The 18,288-nt window shown below is 48.0% G+C and overlaps 1 protein-coding gene across 1 annotated transcript in view; it reads right to left on the reverse strand.

Moving 5' to 3' along the window:
- The window catches only part of CREB3L1 (cAMP responsive element binding protein 3 like 1), a 45,755-nt gene extending 27,493 nt beyond the window's left edge, over positions 1-18,262 (reverse strand). The window contains exon 1 of the mRNA XM_041397534.1: positions 18,097-18,262. Coding sequence (XP_041253468.1) covers positions 18,097-18,204 — 108 coding nt within the window. The 5' untranslated portion in view covers positions 18,205-18,262. The remainder of the gene's footprint in view (positions 1-18,096) is intronic.
- Positions 18,263-18,288: the final 26 nt, after the last annotated feature.

Consider the following 18,288-nt stretch of genomic DNA (forward strand, 5'->3'; position numbering starts at 1 on the left):
CCCGTCTTTCCCAGGCACTGCATCAATGCCCAAGTCACCTGTTCCTACTTTCAGCATCACAACCTTGGCATGTATGGTGGACCAAGCACTCCAGACACCCCAGGGTGGCAGGGTGTGACTGAACCTGATCTGGAACTAGACCCAAAATTTGCTGTTGTCTGTAAAATCGTAGAATCACAGAACCACTTAGGTGGGAAAAGACCTCTGAGATCACCGAGTCTAAGCTGTGACTGAACACCATGTCAACTGGAACATGGCAACAAATGACACAGCCAGTCTTTCCTTAAACACCTCCAGGGATGGTGACTCCACTGCCTCTCTGGGCAGTCCATTCCAATGTCCAATCACCCTTTTTCTGAATAAATTCTTGCTAATGTTCAACCTAAACCTGCAGTTTAAGACATCCTCTCATCCTGTCTCTAGTTGCCTGGGAGAAGAGGCAGACCCCCACCTGGCTACAACCTCCTTTCAGCTACTTGTAGAGAGTGATAAGGTCTCTCCTGAGCCTGCTCTCGTCCCTGCAAGGCTCAGGCACAACTCACTGTGGAAACCTTCTTCCACCGCACATCCGTGCCAAGGGCCTGGATTTACAATTTCCAGCGCTAGGCGCCACAGGACCTAGGAGGGACCGTCGGCGGCTCAAGGCACAGCCGGGGGAGGGCGGTGGCGGGCGCGGCGCCCAGGCCGGGCGCAGCAGCGGGGGGGGGGCCGCGGCCGAGGGGGGACGGCGGCGGCGGTTTAACGGTCGCCGCGGCGCGCTTCCAACGGCCCGCAGCCGCGGCCGCCCATTGGCCGGCGCCGCCGGGAGGCGGCCAATGGGAGGCGGCTGCCAGCGGCGAGGCGCGGCGCGCGGGAGGAGTGCAGGGTTAGGACGGAGCGGCGCGAGCCAGCCCCGCTCATCCCGGGATGCCGCGATGGGGAGAGCCCCGGCACTTCGCCGCTGCCCCTCCGGCACACACGGCTTCCGCGGCGAGCCGAAACCTCCCCGGCAGGCAGGAAGGCTTCGTGCTTTCACCCACTCCTGCCCTACAGCCCCGGCAGGGGGGACAAAGTTGACGGAGTGGGTGATGTTGTTAAAAAGCATGTGCGCAACACAGACCGCATGGAAGTCTCGTGGCCGAGACTGCAGCCGTGTAATATCCAGCTCAGAGTTCACAAGCCTGCAGTTCATTGGGGAGAACCTTGGGAGGCACCAGGAGCAGGGGAAGAGGGCGACTTAAGTCTTTAACTTAAATGCTTCTGCCCCTGGAAGAATGAAAAGGGAGTAAAAGGTATGTGGAAAGTTGAAATCTGCTAGCCTGTGACTGGGTTTCCCAGTGGCCCCAAGGGAGGATCGTGAGTGCTGCTAAAGTCATGGACACTGGTGTCTCCACACCTGGCACCAGCGCGTTCAGCATAAATGGGATTAGCAGCCGGCACACAGCACCACGGGCAGTGGTGATGTGGGAGGCATTGGAAGTGCCCTGCAAGGGGAACAGCTGTGGAACAGCACAGAACCCAGGCTGAGGCGATTCACTAGACAAGTGGCATTGCAGCGTGGCCACAGCCGTGTGGCCATTTGTGCGCCCTCCCACCACCTGTGGGTGCCAGGTTCAGAGCAGACATGCATGTGCTAGGGAGGAGAGAGGAAATAGCCCTTGGGCTAAACAGGTTTCACTGGCCTGGAAAGCAGCTACAGTACATGGTTTGCCTATGGCATGTGACTAGCTGAATCTGCAGAGACACGAGCACCTCTCCTCCCAGCAGTGGCACCCTGGAGGATAAAAAGGAATGCTTCTGCTTTTCAGCATGCTTTTGCTGTGTGTATGCTACATATGCAATGAATGTCCCAAATTTCCTTTGGCTTACAACTGCCTTGCAGCTGACTCTGATAAAAAAAAAAAAAAATAGAGGACTTAAACCATACACAGAACTGGACACAGCTCTCTCAGGATGAAATACTGGGATCGGCTGCACTTAACCCTCATTTGGCAGAAGATTTGGGGCAAATTTCTAGGAGTTTGTGAAAGGTAAATAAAGAGATTGTCCTGCTAGGCTTTTTTTGAGCTTGGAGAACTGAAGGCAAAACTTGCTTGCTACAAAACAAAGCCACCCTTATTTCTAAGCAGAAATTGGGTGGCAGCTGGGTTGTGTTCAAGCAGAGATGCATAGGCGCTGTTCTCTGTGGGAATGCAGGTATCCATGGGCAAGCTGGCAGGGATCTCTTCCTCTTCTTCACTCCTTCCCAAGCCAAGGTCAGTCTCCAGACAGAGACTTCACACGAGCAGTAGTCCTTAGAGAGAATCACAGAATCACAGAATTTCTAGGTTGGAAGGGACCTTTAAGATCATAGAGTCCAACCCATGTTCTAACACCTCAACTAGGTCATGGCACTAAGTGCCACATCCAGTCTTTTTTTTGAACACATCCAGGGATGGTGACTCCACCACATCCCTGGGCAGATGATTCCAGATTTTTGACCACTCTTTCTGTGAAAAACTTCCTCCTTAAACGTAGCCTGTATCTCCCTTGGCGCAGCTTGAGACTGTGTCCTCTTGTTCCATCTGTTGTTGCCCGGAGAAAGAGACCGACCCCCAGCTCACCACAGCCACCCTTCTGGAAGTTGAAGCGAGAAGCTGTATTGTCATCTCTGTCCCCAGATCTCTGCTGTCTTGGCTGAATTGGTGCTTTGCCTGTTTGTGTGAACATGGCAGCCTCAGCTGCGTTTGCATCAGGCTCCCAGTGACACCCTAACTCCACACCGTGATGGGGCTTTCAGCTGCTGTAGCATCTGGAGGTGGGACCTCATGTGAACTTTGTGTCCTTATGCATGAAAATATAATCTATCATTTTTGGGAAAGCCCTATCTGCTCTGTTAGCTTGATCCACCTCTACCTGGGTGTGCCCTTGCAGAGCCCATCCACCCTTCCTCAATCCCCACAGAGGCACATCAGCCAGAACACAACTGGGTGTCCATAGCCATGTCTGCACACAGAAGGAATGCATCCCTAGCCCAGCCCTGCAAATCTAGAGGTGAATCTACCCTGGAAAAGCCTACATGGATTTAATGTGTGGCATGTCTGCCTGGGGAGTTTAGAGAAAAATTTTGCTTAATGGTGAGGGATGTATAGTGTGACAGCAGGCAGGGCAAGTGAAAGAAAATACTGGTTTATTCTGTGTGACTCTGTGAACTATACTGCCATGCTGATGTAAAACCATGTCACACTATCACCAAATTACATGAAATGCAGCATGAGCATTCAATACAATTAAAATAAGAGAGGTGTGCTGCTCAAGCCATTCACCAGTCAGTGGTATGGGAATGTATATTCAATAACCAAAATAAATTGGAATAAATGCCACTCCACCATTTCTTCTATATTTTTACAAGCTTCTGGCCCTGGCCAGTAAGGAGTTGAAGCTGCCAGAGTTGGCACATCTCTGCTCTTACACAGCTTGTCAGCCCCATGCCATTATGGGCCTTTTTTTCTGCATCTTGCAAGAAAGCAACAAGAAAAACACACTGGTAGATAGAGGAAATCTGCTTTGGGAGATAACCAGAGAAGGAGGAAAGGTCTGAATTATCTTTACAATCATCTTCATTTGTCTCATTGAAACTGTTTCTCTTTAGCTCAGAGAGCAAAATCAGAGATAATTCACATTTTGTCCCCTGGCAGATCCCTGGAGTCCCATAAAGAAAAGCAGGCCTTGAAAGAGGAAGAGCTGTTCAAGTCCAAAAGCTGAGGCATGCAGCTAATACCAAACATTACTGGTGGCTTTCATTCCTTGGGCCTTTGTAAAGGGCACCTAACAGAGCAACTAAGTCTGGCCCAGCTGATTTGTAACTCAAGGATTTTCACGTAAAATCTTGAGAGAGCAAGATCTGGAACTCTCTTCAGTGGCCAGGCTGGGCAAAAGTTGGGTTTTGCAAGCAGCAGACTGAACAGGGTCCTGCACCAGGGCAGTTTTCAAAGCAATTCCACTTGGAATGCGGATTTCTGACCTTCTGCCAATATCTCAGTGGAAAATCTGTGCCCTAAGCAGCAGATAGGAAATTAAACTTCAGCTCCAATGCTGAGGGTACCATTTTCACCTCAGCAGTGGAGCTGCAAAAACCAGTCTCTGGAGAATGGGGAAATCCTTCCTAGGCAGGGGTAACCCGAATTAAGTCCATCCTAGGGTAGAATGAAGATGTGATGCTGATGAACCAGAGGTAAAAGCCCTGCATTTCCAAAGATAAGGATAGATATCTGACTGGTCAGAGATCAGGCAGTCACTTCATCCATGGGAAACCCCTTCTCAACACCTGGCTCTCCAGCTATTCCTTCTTCAAGCTGGACTTCTCCACAACAAGGCCCAGCAGCCAAGGACCCTGTAGCTGGTGAAAAGAAGTTGAAATGTGGAGATGCATGGTATCATGTACTCAAGTAATGTTAGAAGCTTCTGAGAAGAAAAGATCCCGTGCTCCTTTAAAGCCAGGAAACCTATTATGCCCTGAACTGCTGTGAAAGCTCCTGTGTCTGAGATCAAGCAGACATCTGCACCTCAGCATTGGAGTGGTCTCTCCAGAAGCTGGTGGATTTGGGAATCCATTTTCTGGACATCCCTGGACAAGGGAGATGATGGATAGCCTCATGGGTTTTAGGGCTTCAAGGAACCACTCTGGTAATCAAATATGGCTCCTTACAGACCTGTGTCCTGCTTCAAATTAGTCATCTGCAACTGAGCTCAGTTTAAAGGCTCCAGATACATCCAGATGCTTCAAACCCCTCCTCCCCCAAAAAAAAAAAAAAAAAAAACACCAAAAAAAACACCAAAAAAACCCACAACAGAAAAAACAACAACTGTTGTAGAAGAGAAATACAGTTACCAAAAAAATGAGTCACTGTAAAGAGGGACTCTGTAGCTTAAACTTCCAAAATGTTTTCTCAGGCTTTTTGCTCTTAGATGAAGAAGTCCTTACTCCCATAGATTTTCCTGAGAACAAATAAATCCAAGTCACCTTTTCATTGTGGTGTGTGTTATGGCATGGCCACCTTGCAGGTTGTTCTGCAGGCAGAGAGAACTTGAGGAGTTACCTAGTGATGGCAGGTTGTAGTCATGTAGCTCCATGTTAGCAGCATATTCAAATATTAAATTATCTTTCTGTATAATTAATTGCTTTTATTATTATTTGATTATGTTAAATAGATTTTAACATAATTAAATCACAGGTGGAAGTGAGTGATTGCTGTGGCAGAAGAAGTTACATCCCTGCCCTGGTGGCCAGTGCTGCAAAGCAATAATGAAGACTGTGTGAGCCTCAGAAAATCAAGACAAAATCTATAGTGGTTTGGCTTCTGGACATTCTTTCAGACAGGGCCCTATTTTGCAGCTATATCATTCAGGACAAGAAGCAACCTTTCAGTATCCATTATGGTTTTATGTGCAACAAAAGAAAAAAAAGCATCAGTGAGATCTTCCCTCTCCGTTCCTTAACCTTGATGCTAGGTGAATTTTCCCAAGTATAGAGTTCTTGATAAAGAGGAAACCTTTCACAAGTGCCCAATATGTGTCCCAGCACAGATCCACTCCCCTGCTTCTTCCTGGATCCTCACAGCATCAGGCCTTTAATTCCAACCTCTTCCCTCATGCCTCTGCTGCTTGATACCCCCCCCACTTCACTCCTCCTTCGTCTTCCTCCTGTCTCTCTCTGAAAGGGTGCACACATCTGGCTTGCCTTTATTGTGTGATAAATCTCACCCTGCATCTTGGGTTTATTTTCTGAAAGTTTTGAATGGTGTCTTGGAAATGCTGTTGGACAATAGGAGCTCTTTGAACCCAGGCCAGCTGGACCCAACTCCTTGCATTGCAGCTGACATGCAGGCTTTGGCGGTCTTTGTCGACTCTTTCCTCTCTTTTCTTTACAACATTTGAGTTGTCCTCAAACTTTATTTTTGGAGTGGGCAGTGCATTTCTGAATCTTTTCATCATTATATTATTATTCATTATGGTCATGACTATTTCTCTTTCTGCTGGCATTCCTTAGTGGATCTCTCCTCTCTCACTTAATATCTTGGGTACGACTACCTTGGCCACAACCCACTCAAGCAGTGACTCAGAATCCCTGGCCTGTTCCCAGGAGAGATGCAAGAGTTTTGCCAATTGGTTTAAAAAGAGGCAGTCGTTTTCCAGAGCTACTCTCTCACTCAACAGAGCTGAGCTGGGTGGAAAAGCTCAGCTCTGTGGTTCCAGGGAGTCCATCCCTGATGGACAGGCTGTCCCTGGGTTATTATGAAAGCAAAGCCCTGCTCTCTTTACATGCAAACAGGATGACTTCTGAACCAAGCAGTAGGATTCTCCACTGAAAATAATTTTGCTCCCTGGGGATCACTGCACTCAATTTTCCCATTCCCAAGCCCCTGGAGGAAACAAAGCTCAGGGAGGCATGTGGGCAGAATGAGGCATTGTAAGGGAGGGAGTGCTGTATGCTCAGGTCAAACTGTTGCCTAATGTATCATCACACAGCTATCCACATCTTGAGTCAGAGTGGAGAATGGCATAATCTGAAGCAGGCCCTCATATTGCTGGGTTTGAAGTTTGCTTGCAGCAGTGGTAATCAAATATGGTAGAGAAATCCCATCTTCTTCCTCTGAGCATCTCAGACTTTCCCAACCATGAAGGAGTGTGGGAATTGCTCTGATTCTAAAAGCAGGAGGGGATCTATGGCTCGACTATTTGCCCCTCTACACATTGAGTTTATGTAGTGAAGAAGGCTGTTTTTTTCCTGTGTGGCTCCCTTGACTTTAAGACCTTCAAACTGTGCTCTTATGGAGGCAGACGTACAAATCTTCTTCATTTCATGTGCTAGGAAGGATGCAGGAAAAAAAGAGATGGCTGGTCTCGGTGAGGCATGGCAGTCTCCCACAGAACATGGTGGGAACCTGAGTGAATCCTTCTGACTGGACTGCACTGCCTTCTGCAAATGGCACTGAGTGATGGAGGAAGGGGATGACAGGCCTTCCACTATCAAGAGTGGGTACTTGGCAATGTCAGACCAGATTCTTCCCAGCCTTCCTTCCTATGTGTTGGGAAGCCCACCTGCTTCACAGGGTAGTCAAGAGCCCTGGTGTTCCCTGATGCAGATATTTTTAAAGAAGAGGGACTGAGATAATCAGTTGCTTTTTACTCACATCTATCAAAGGGAGGAATAGGTCTTGACTCAAGTAAAACTCTCTTTCCTCCTGTTCTGCTGCAAGATCCAGCAGGGCAGGAAAGCCCATGAGCATCTGGGAACAGTGGTCCCTCTCTGTGCTGGTGGTGAAGGCTGAGCTGACTCCAGAGCTCAGCCACCGTGGTCCGAGCACCAGGCAGAGGTGTCACTCCCTCTCCAGCTGCAGCATGGTGCAAACCACAGCTGGTTCCACGTGCAGGGCTGCCTCTCCCGGGCTGGCAGGCTGGCTGCAGCTGGCCTCTGCTCCTGCTGGCATGGTGGCATTGCTGCTTCTGCTTGAGGAATGCAAACCGCCTGAGCTGAGCTTGAAGATCGGCCAGGAAAAGTCCACAAATAGCAACAGGAAATCAAAATGCCCACTCCAGACATGCACTAGATATGAGGCCATCCAGCAAAAGGAGAAAAATCAAATGCTGGACAATGAAGATTACATCATGCTGTGGATGAACACGTGAGCCCATCCAGATGGGGCCATGCCAACAGGTCCAGATGGCTCAGGAATGCTAACTGCATAGCTACCTCTCTCATCTTTGGTTTTTCGTCCCTCTTTCTTTCCCTGTTTTCCATCCCTTCTGGCATCCTTCACTCTTTCCCAGAATAAGTAAATAAATCCTCTGACAACTCTGTGTAATTCAATTTCATCAAATATCAGAGAGGCATCTGAGACCAGTGGATGGACAACTGCTCTGGACATGGGTGTCTGGCACTTGTAGGTATGAAAGATGCTGGGTGACCTCACTATACTATGTGGCTGCTGGGCTTGACACAGTAATGTGTGCCTTCACCTCACCTGGGACTTCAGCTCCAGGTCACAAAGGGGGAGATTGTAAGGGCTGTTCGCCTGGAGCCTGAAGCATGCAGGAAAATTAAGAAATCAGCATTATTCCTGCTCTGCTGCAGCTCACCCCAGCTGCTTATAGCTGCCACTGACTGCTCACTGTGGCAACAGCTACAAGGGGAGGGAGAAAACAGTTTTGCTGTCCTAGCTAGCAGCCTCTACCTACCACCCTGGTACTAATTAGCAGCAAAGAAAAGAGCACAGCAGCCTCTGTTCACTCCCCAGTATTGACCAGAGCAGCATCTGCTGCTACTCTGCTCTCTCCCAGCATGATAAAAAAGAGCTGAAAACCATGTAAGAAAAAAGTGAAAGGTATGTGCTTTGCCAGGTCTGAAAAAGAGCTGCAGGCCATTTGCTCATTAATTACTGCTAATCCAACTGCTGGACCACTGCCAACTATATTTGACAAAACCTGAAGAGCAGGAGAAGGATCAGAGGATGAAAAAACAACCTCTGCATCACTCTTCCCAATGGATGATGGTGATCCTAACTTTACAACAGGCCAGACAGAGTTACTGTGAAGAAAAGGCACCACCAAAGAAAGGGAAAATGCAAAAACATGCGCTGAGCTTGTTACCTCCTTCTCATTTACAAACCAGCAGAGAAATAGTTTGGGAGCCTGAGAACTCAGCCCAGCACTGACCATACAGCAGTTTGGGGCAAAAATAAAACAGGGTGCTCTCAGCAAGTTGCACCAAACTGAGGGAGAAGTTAAGTGTTGTGCCTAAGCCAGGATCTGGTTGTACAGTGGAGGATGAGACATGAGTACAGCCCATTCACTGGATTTATAAAGCACAAATTGTTTGGTTTTCAGTAAGGCCCAGAATGGTCAGGCCAGTAACAGCATGGGCCAAAAGTCCTTTAGTTTATATCCTGATGCTGACCAACGTAGTCATTCATACTGACACAGAAAGATTACTCTGGATTAGCTTGAAGTATCTGAGGTCAAATAAAGACACATGCAGTCCACAGAGACAAGGAACAGGAGAGGTGTGAAGGATAGCTGGGATATCGGTGGAGAATAGATGAGCCAAACTGAAAATGTGGCAAATATCATGTGTAGCTGCAAAGTCATTGAAAAAGAGTCCAACTAGGGAAGCAAAGTAATAGCTCCTATGGACCTTTCCTGGCAGATACTTACTGGCAAAACCCCGTTCCAGTCTTATTTTTGTTAATCTGCTTCACCCATTGGTGACACTGCTCCTTTTCAGTAAGAATAAGGATGTCCACTTTTTTTTATTTTATAGTGAGCAAAAGCTGCATCACTGCAAGTGACACCCTGAGGATCACACACTAAGAAACTGGCAGAGCCAGGACTAAAATACAATTCTCCCATTCCCAACAACCTCACTGCAGTGCTGTCCATAAAGACAGAGAAACACAACAAAAACAAACCAAACATCATTCAATTGGCAATTCAGTATTTGTGGCTCAACAGCACCTCATCAACTGTGAGAGTCCGCCACATTTGCTTGGAAAGAAGAGCCACATTTCCAACACTCCCTGGGCAAAGAGCTCCCAGATTGAGAGACTGAAAAGTCTTTGAAAGAAACCTTCCATCAACAGTCTTTACAAATGTCAGAGCTGGTTTCCTCCTCCCTGAGCTGCCTGGCTTGCAGTCCCTCCCCCCGGGACAGCAGTGAACTTAGCCAAAAGCACCTGCCCGGCTCCTTCCTTCAACTGTCATGAATTTAGCAGACTCATTTAACATCAAGCTGCTCTGACATGCAACAATTAACTCTTGAGGCTCTGGAACTGAGTCCTCTTCTTCATCCTGGTCTCCCTCTACCTTTTCACCCTTCTGGAAGGGAAAGCTCTCCTCCAAGTAATGAGAGGGCTTCAAATATTGCAGAGTCAGAGCAGGTTTTCATGGTAGAGCCCCTGCGCCTTGAACAGCAGAGATGGGTTATTCCTGAGCTGCAATGCTCCCCCTGGATGTGCCATGCCATCGAAAGGAGGAGCCAGTGACCCCATGACACTGTGGTGGGGACAGGGGGAGCCAGTGACCCTATGACACTGTGGTGGGGAGCCAGTATGGAGGATGTCGTTTGGGCATTGATCTAACAAAGCTCACCTGCAGAAGGAATGCTGACAATCCAATAGGAATGTCCACAACCAATGCAGCATCCAGTTCCCTCCAGTGTAACATAGCTGGTGTCAGGCCCAAGTTGTAGTACTCCTCCAGCCTTAGCTGCCAGGTTTCTCCCAAGGGAGCCCTGACATTCCTGTTGCAGGGGAACTCCTGGCACAAATTGCTCAGCTGAAAGCATTATGTTTTGCATTTATTCTAGGAAAAATGCTAACTGCATTTTGAGCAGGCTTTGCTAATCGGGTCAGCCAGACTGACCTAAATGAACATTTTTCCTAATCAAGACAAGTCACAGTGTAAAGAAGCCAAAAGCAACTTTGCTGAGGTAGTCAGGGGTGAGTTTCCTCTGGAACAGCCTGGACAGTGATTGTAATAAATGACCTCACACAAGGCATCACCTTTGAGCTCTAAAGATGGTACTAATTACTCCAGCACTGGTTTAGATTATGTAGCAGTTTCAGGGAGAATAGCCTTGCACAGTGCTGTATGGGGAATTTCTTCAATCTTAGAAAGTGAGAAAGAAAGAAAAGAAAGAAAGAAAGAAAGAAAGAAAGAAAGAAAGAAAGAAAGAAAGAAAGAAAGAAAAGAGTATGTGGATAACTGCACTCCTAACCTTCATGAGACCTTGTTCTGGCTGATCAATGTGTCAAGGTAAATGTAAAGCATCTATCACTTGGATACAGACCACAGCAACCCCACATGATTTCAAAGGCAGATAGCCCTGGACAGCTTTAAGAAAATAAGAGTGAAAGGAGAGATACCAAAAAAGAGAAAAGAAGGTGGATAAAGAAGTCAGAAAGAGGTGGTTAAAAGCATAAGGCTGGAGTGTTTGGGTCAGTTCAGGAAACTACAGGAAAGGAAAACTTTGAATGATGTAACCGTACAGGAAAGCAGAAGTAAAATTTGTTTTCTTGAACAGCTGGAAATAAGTTAGATGTAAACACTGCATGGCAGACATGGAGAGCAACTGGGTTGAAAGACACAGCCTGCCTTTCAGCATGCTACTTGCAGTCCCTTGCCACTCTGGCCATACCCTTGGCTCTTCACAACCTTTCAGCTGTTTCTGCTCTGAGGAGCGCTGCAAAACATGCAGACACCAACCCAAGGAAACACCTAACAACTTACAACACAAGTTGAACTCCAGATACAGAAAAAAGTAAGAGACAAGCTCCATGTAAACACCCACTCTATCCTAGTGCCAGGCTGAAATCTGGATTAATGATTTCAGTCAGGGGATACCAAACTACACTGTCGTTGCTTGCACAGAAGTCACCTGCTGCAGCAGGAAAAAGATGGTGCCAGCATGGGGAGTCAGCCAAGAAAGATGGCTTTGGTTCCACCTTTGTTCTTACTTCTCATCTTCCCTGTGGAGACATGAAGTCCCAGCAGTTCAGATGTGAAAATACAGTCCCTGGCAGAAAGCTGGGATTGCTAGGATGTTGTAATCCCAAGACTAAGCCTGGCTTGGAATTGAGAACCTAACACACTTGGCTCTTCCAGCAGACATGTCTCCTGAAGAATGCTCGCCACAAGGTTGCCTGTGAAGCATAGGTGACTGCATTGTACCTTGCTGCACAGACCTGGAATTTCCCTGGGAAATCTCTCAGCCAAATTAGTCCAAGAGACAGGTTTTGGGCATTTCTTAGGAGAGTTATAATGGTTTGCTTCATTGCTGGCGCCCCACCTGTTTTCCTGTAACTCTGCAGCAAGGAGAGTCACCAAGTGGCTTTTGTGAGCCATCTGGTTTCTTACAGTGGACTTCCACAACAGGACAAGGATGCACAAGCTTTAGTGGGTTGACTCATCTCTTCCTTGAAATGCAATGGAACAAGTGAGTCTTGAGAATCAAATTGCTGTATCAAGAACAGTCCTGCCTGTGGTTATGTGCAGAGGATCTGCCATGTGGCCGTCCCAAAGACAACTCCAGAGAGCTAAGCATTTTCATTTGCTTCCCTTAACACTGAGAATTCTTTAAATAGTAAATAAGTGATTATTAAATGCTATTCAAATACTACCTTAAAACCTGTGGAGAAATGCTGAGGAAAAACTCTGAGGAAACACACAGCAGTAAATCACAGAGGTGTCAGCCTGACCATAATTTAAATAGTGCAGCTACAACTGTGGCTATGAAATCCCTAGTTCTAAATTCCCCTTCAAGGAGTTGCTTCAGAAAATGCTCTTCTTTCCTAATCCCTGCTCTACCAGAGACAGCTCCATTCCAGGCTTCAGCAAGAACAGTGCAGCACCAATGGGACCAGCACAGCACCAGTCATGGATGAGACCAGAGCAGCACAGGATGGGACCAGTGCAATGCCAGATGAGCTCCTGAGCAGCAGAAGACATTTTGCATCAATGAACACAACACATTTCATTAAATTCAGAAGCTACCACACACTATGGTGGCTTCTGAAGCCACCATACAGTACAAGCTTGCTGACTTGTACCAAGAGAAGGTACAGTGGGCCAGTTTTAGAGGTTTTCTACAGTCTGATTTACACAAATGAGACCTCAGGTTTGTCCCTCTCTGAAAGTGGTGGTGGTGGCATTGAATGGCTGCCATCACAAGGATGAGGATCACCTGGCAGATATGGACTGAGCAGTACACAACTCCAGCATCTCCCAGCTGGTGCTGATCCCTTGGTGGGAGTGGACTGTGTGCACAGATGTACTTCCACCTCCTGCCAAACCCTCCCTTTGTTTACTCTGCAAGTACTTCAACAAAGACCTTCCTGCTTCTCCCCACCAAGATGATGGCTCTGTCTCCACTGTTTAACCCTGTTTTGGACATATGCCTTCCTGCACTCCTGCTCTAAGTTGCAGCCTCTCTCCTAGTTCTGGCCCAAGAGCACAGTTAATGGGTTCTCCCACTTTGGCAGAGATGATAATTTAGGACAATGGGTTCCCAGCACATGCAGGCAGCACATTTGTTGTTGTCCAACAAATGAATGTGTTTATTTAGGAAGAGTATCCCAAATGTTTAACAATTTCCTGGCAGATAGGACACACAAATGATCCACAGTCTCTGGAATAAGTATTTACCTAAATAAGTATTTACTTCCAAATGAAGTTCAAGTTTCTTCCCCTCTTCTTCATCAAAAGGGAAACATTTTTCCTGGTAGTGACTCTACAGTGATGATGCTCAGAGACCCAGACTCACAGATCCATGGACGCATGTTCAGCTCTGGTTTCATCCTGCTGCTAGCACTTCTGCAAGTATAAGTCTTACCATGAGATAGTAAGGAGCAGCAGGGCCACAAAGTGTAGAAACCATGAGATGGACCCAAAGAGACTAATGAAACAGAAGGATATAGGAACTATTATCTTTGGATTAATTTCCATCAGGCCAGGTCTGATGGCTCCATCAGGTCTCTGTATCTGTGCTCCAGATCCTACAGGAATCTGGTCGGCAAGTTCCAAGAAAAAATTAAAGAAAATAGCCTTCCCATATCCAGTATTTGGCAGACCAATCGTAAATGTTACTGACCAAATTTTACCAGGCACAGGACTAGAGGGCCAAAATGCTTGCTTCATGTGTCCCCACAAGAGATGGGTCTCCATCAGTCCTGGAGACCCAGCCACCTGTTACAGCAGAGCTCCCCTGTCTAGCAACTGCAAAGGATATGAAGTGGGTGACCAAATCTGCCCACGCTCTCCATCCTCACTGTGCACTGAGACGGTGAGAGGCAGTTTACAGAGCATGAAACTCGCTCAGACCAAAGGTCAGTCCAACACCTAAGCACCACTTAAGTGCTATTTATGTCCCTGTAGTAGGCATAAGAGGAATAAAAGTGTGTACAGGCTTCCTATGAGAGTGACAGTCATTCACTGGTGAATAGCCTCTCTTCATCTTCAGGGGAAGCTTCCCCTATGAGTTGCACCAGCATCACTTTCAGCCTGCTCACTATGGACAGTCCTGCCACTCTCCTCCTGCAGACCAGGACAATATTAAAGGAAAGAGCACACAGCAAGCCCAACACCCAGTTTGCACTCAAGGAGCAAACCCACAGAGACAGGCAGGTCTTTTCCTATTCTGCTGTCCCTTTGCAGGCTCCAGAAAATGCCATTTGTCACGTTGCCTGGGCATACAGGACCACACAGTGAAAGAGTGCATTAGTGTGCAATCCCCAGAGGAGCAGGGTTGGCACTCCTGAGACAGCCTGAACAGCCATTCTGCAGCTTCTAACTGTGGAGACCCGAGTAAGCATACAGGCTGTTTTCTTGCCTTGATGTCTCTTGAAGGAGGTAAAGTATATGCTTTGAAAAGCATGGAGTCAAAATAAAGCTGTGTTTACATAAATATCCAAAGTCATCTTTGAAGGTGTTTTTTTGCACTATAAAACACAGAAGCAGAGGGAAGAAACAAACCCAATGGGGTACTGGGATAAAAAGAAGCACATGACTCCCATTTGGTTGGTTTATTCTGGCTTCCTTCTGACACAAGTGTCACAAACCCAGTGAAGCACAGTGGTGAATCTGACTCAAGAGATAAGTCTATTGAAGAGTTTCACAGCACTGATAAGAGCTGAACAAGACAGTAAGAGTTCTCTGAGTGCAATTGTAATAGATCTTAAGCAAATAGATGGTTGCTTGTAGAAATGATCATATATGCTGGACTGGGCAGGACACAAATGGGTGAAACTGATAAACAGGCACTGCATGAAGGACTAGCTTTATTTACGGTAGGTCCTTCTGGGAGAAAAAGAAGAGCAAAGTTGCCTAAGTTCAAGAGCAGTATGTGGCCTCTAGAGCAAAAGGAGACTAACAGTGCTGTTAGTAGCCATCCTGTGTAAGTCTGGTTAGCAAAAGCTAGTGAAGAGATGCATTTTTTGTCCTTTGGAGATTTCCCCTCCAATGAAGCAGATACCACTCTCCACATGATTTTTGAAAAAAACCCCAAAATCTTCACAGCGATAAATCGGTTCCTTAAACCCAGTCTGAACCTTCCCCATTCCAGTTTATGACCACTCGTCCTCCTGTCATGAACTTAAGAAAGAGCTTGGCTCCATCTTCTCAGTAACTTCCTCAGCTGTGCAAGTAGGCTTCTGCTAGATCCTCCTGGAGCTGTCTCTTCTCCAGCTAAGGAAGTCCAGCTCCTTCAGCTACTCCTCACAGGAGAAATTCTCCATCTCCTAGTTATCTTGGTGACAACCCCCTTGATGCACTCAGATTTATCCATGTCTTTCTGCTATCAGGCAGCCCAAAACTGGACACTGTATTTGAGACTCAGTTTTATGATTCTCAAGAAAAAGGGGATAATCACTTCCCTGTGTCTATCTACCATGTCACTCCTGCTCCTAGCTGCCTTTGCTACAGGGGCACACCAATGCTCCATGACCCTGGGTGGGTCAGTCCGTCCATCCATCCATCCATCCATCCATCCATCCATCCATCCATCCACTCCAGGGGCAGGAGTTGGGGTTTGTTCATGCTGAATTTCATAAGGTTTCTTACAGCCTGGGCAGATGTCTCTGAAAGGCAGCTCCTACACATTCAAATTTTTTTTTCTGTTGCAAGCACACAGATCTTTCTGAAGATGCATCTACAGATGTGCCTTAATTAATTCTTTGTCACAGCTTCAGATGAACAATACAGAGAACCATTTTTTAAAGACCAGAATGACTCATTAGGACTGCCAAGTTTGTGGAAAAGAGTGTAGTTTAGACACATGCAATTCTTGCCCCAAAGGAGCACAGACTCTGTAGTAAGGTTCATCCATCTTTTCTTTCTGCTTCCTTTCTGAAAAGAGGAAATCATACTCATGAAAATTTCATACTGACATTTTATGGCTGAAATTCCTGGCCTGTTTTAAGAAAAATGCCTGCTGAACAATATCTGGAAAAGTTTGCCCATCTTTGAAGCAAAGGCACTGGCAACTTTGTGCCTATTGTGCACGGTGATGTTTTGCACAGTTCTATGTCAAAAGAACTTCTCAACACATTGCAAGATCCCAGGAGATTTGCTGGATTTAGTAAGAAAATCCAAGTGTATTTATTCCATCCTTCCCATTGTCATGCAGAGTGAGAACAAAGAGGCTGATGTATTATGTTCTGGCTGTTGTATCACCAACAGACTTGGTAGGTGAGAAGTGGCTACAGAATCTCTTGTATGTATCATCTGCAGGAAGAGAAGGTTTCAGCTTGACTCTCTCACTCCAGCAGAAGTTTGTGGTGCTGGCAGTTGGGAAAAAATCCACAGGAAAATAAAAAGCCTTTAAAAAAGTGCCTTTCTGCTGTCAGCCGAGCACAACGATGCCTGAGTCACTGCAACATAGTTAATGAGAAGACAACGGCAAGCTGCTTCCAGAAGCAGTTCTCCAAGCAGAAAAGCCATTTAAATGAGGCAGGACAGAGCAGCCTGCCCACGGCCACCACACACTTTAAACACTCTGTCCTGGCAGGTGGCACCAGATGGCACTCTTACACAAATGCTTCTTTCCACAGGGTCTGCTTGAGAAGGCAGAAGTTGTGTTTAACTATGAAAAGGTACCACCTATATTGGTTAGGGGTTCCCTGACTTATGACCACAGCCCATGTTGCATCTGGTAAAAGGGCTGCTGCCAATACATACTATTTTCATTTTGGTAAAGGAATAAATGGTCTTTGCATAAAGCACTTCCTATCACCATCGCTTCATCCATGCTGGATGTGTAAAGAATTATGGAAAGCACAAAACTCCTAACAACAGGTCTCTCAGATACGAGCAGGCAAGGCAAGCACTCAGTCTTGGGGTGGAGTGCCATTGGAAGGTCTGCCTGAACACTGTGGAGTCTGCTGCCTCTGGTAGAGCCCAGTGGAATCAGTCCTCAAGGCACAGTGCAATCTCGGAAATTAGGAGCTGGCAAGATCTCTGAGGGATGGGACTGCCTCCATAATCTCTTTCCCAGACCTTGTGTGCCTCTGCTTGGTGCAGTGCATTTAATATTTATGCAAATTCTGCATCTCTACCGCCTCCCTTATAAAGGAGGCAACATAAAAGGCTTTAAATATCTCTTGTGTAGCAAAGCAGAAGTGGATTCATCAGAGGATTCGCCCTCTCCCTGTTCCCTGCTCCCACTGCAAGGGTAGCCCTCAGGGACGCTCAGTGCTGCACCGGGAGCACGGGAGGTGCCAGTACTGTGAAAGAGGAGTGACAAGCCATTGCTCAGATCTCTGTCCGGGGCAGGCACACTGTCCCACGGCTGCAGCCGCTCAGAGGCTGGCGGAGCCTCGCGTTTAGGGAGTGCTCTGCTGCCCAGCGCAGGACACCCTCGCTCCAAACCACTTCTGGGGTGGGGTCCTTCCCACTTCTGCCTCAGGGCTGGGTCCTGCCTGGCAGAGGGGCTGCAGGATCCCATGGAAACTCCCATGGAGAGCTCGGGCTCTACAGCAAAGAGTCTGTGCGTGTTCTCAGGGAGAGCTGCTGGACTGAGAGCTCGCCTGACTCCTGGGAGAAACTGGGCAGTTTCCCTAGAGGTGAACAATGCCCCTTTGGTTCCCTGAGACTGGCAACACATTTTCCTCCCTAGTCACTCTTCCCCCTCACCCTTCTCTCCAAAGTAAATCAGTCCAGCCAAAGCGCCAAGCGGTAGATGCTTCATCCCAAATGCCACTCTGAGGAAAAGTTACAGGCAAAGGAGAGAGGAGGCGCTGAGCCCAAAGCTCTCCCGACGGCAACCGGCCGTGCCTCCGGTGCTGCTCGACCTCATACACGGCAGGTCGCACGTTCCCCGCCTGGCACCGCACACTTCTCCCCCGCCATCAGGCTCATGAAACCATAGTGTACAACAGCCCTGAGATTCCCCGGCGGGGTCTCCTCGGGGTAACAGCGGCCGGGCCAGTCTAGCGGGGAGCTGGTCGTGTGCGACGGCGGGCACCCGGCTACCTGCATCTCCGGGGCACCCCGGGGCCGGGCGGGGACCGAGGAGAGCCCGCCGCCGTGTCCCGTCGCCGCTGCCGGGGCCAGCCCGCCGGAGCGGCGGTGCTGCCGGCGGTCCCTTACCACATTGCTGAGAAAGTCCGCCTCGCTGAAGTCGCCGAAGTCGAGGAAGCCTGTGCCGGCGGCGGGGAAGAGCCGCTCGGCGGGGAAGGGCTCCAGGATACTGTCCATGGTGCCCGCGGCGCCGGGGCTCGGCCGCCCCCCGCGCTCGGCCGGCCGGGCTCACTGCGGCCGCACGCTCCCGCCCGCCCCCCG

The sequence above is a fragment of the Onychostruthus taczanowskii genome, unplaced genomic scaffold, assembly GCF_017590055.1.
Source record: "Onychostruthus taczanowskii isolate IOZ18803 unplaced genomic scaffold, ASM1759005v1 scaffold1, whole genome shotgun sequence".
Classification (NCBI taxonomy): Eukaryota; Metazoa; Chordata; class Aves; order Passeriformes; family Passeridae; genus Onychostruthus; species Onychostruthus taczanowskii.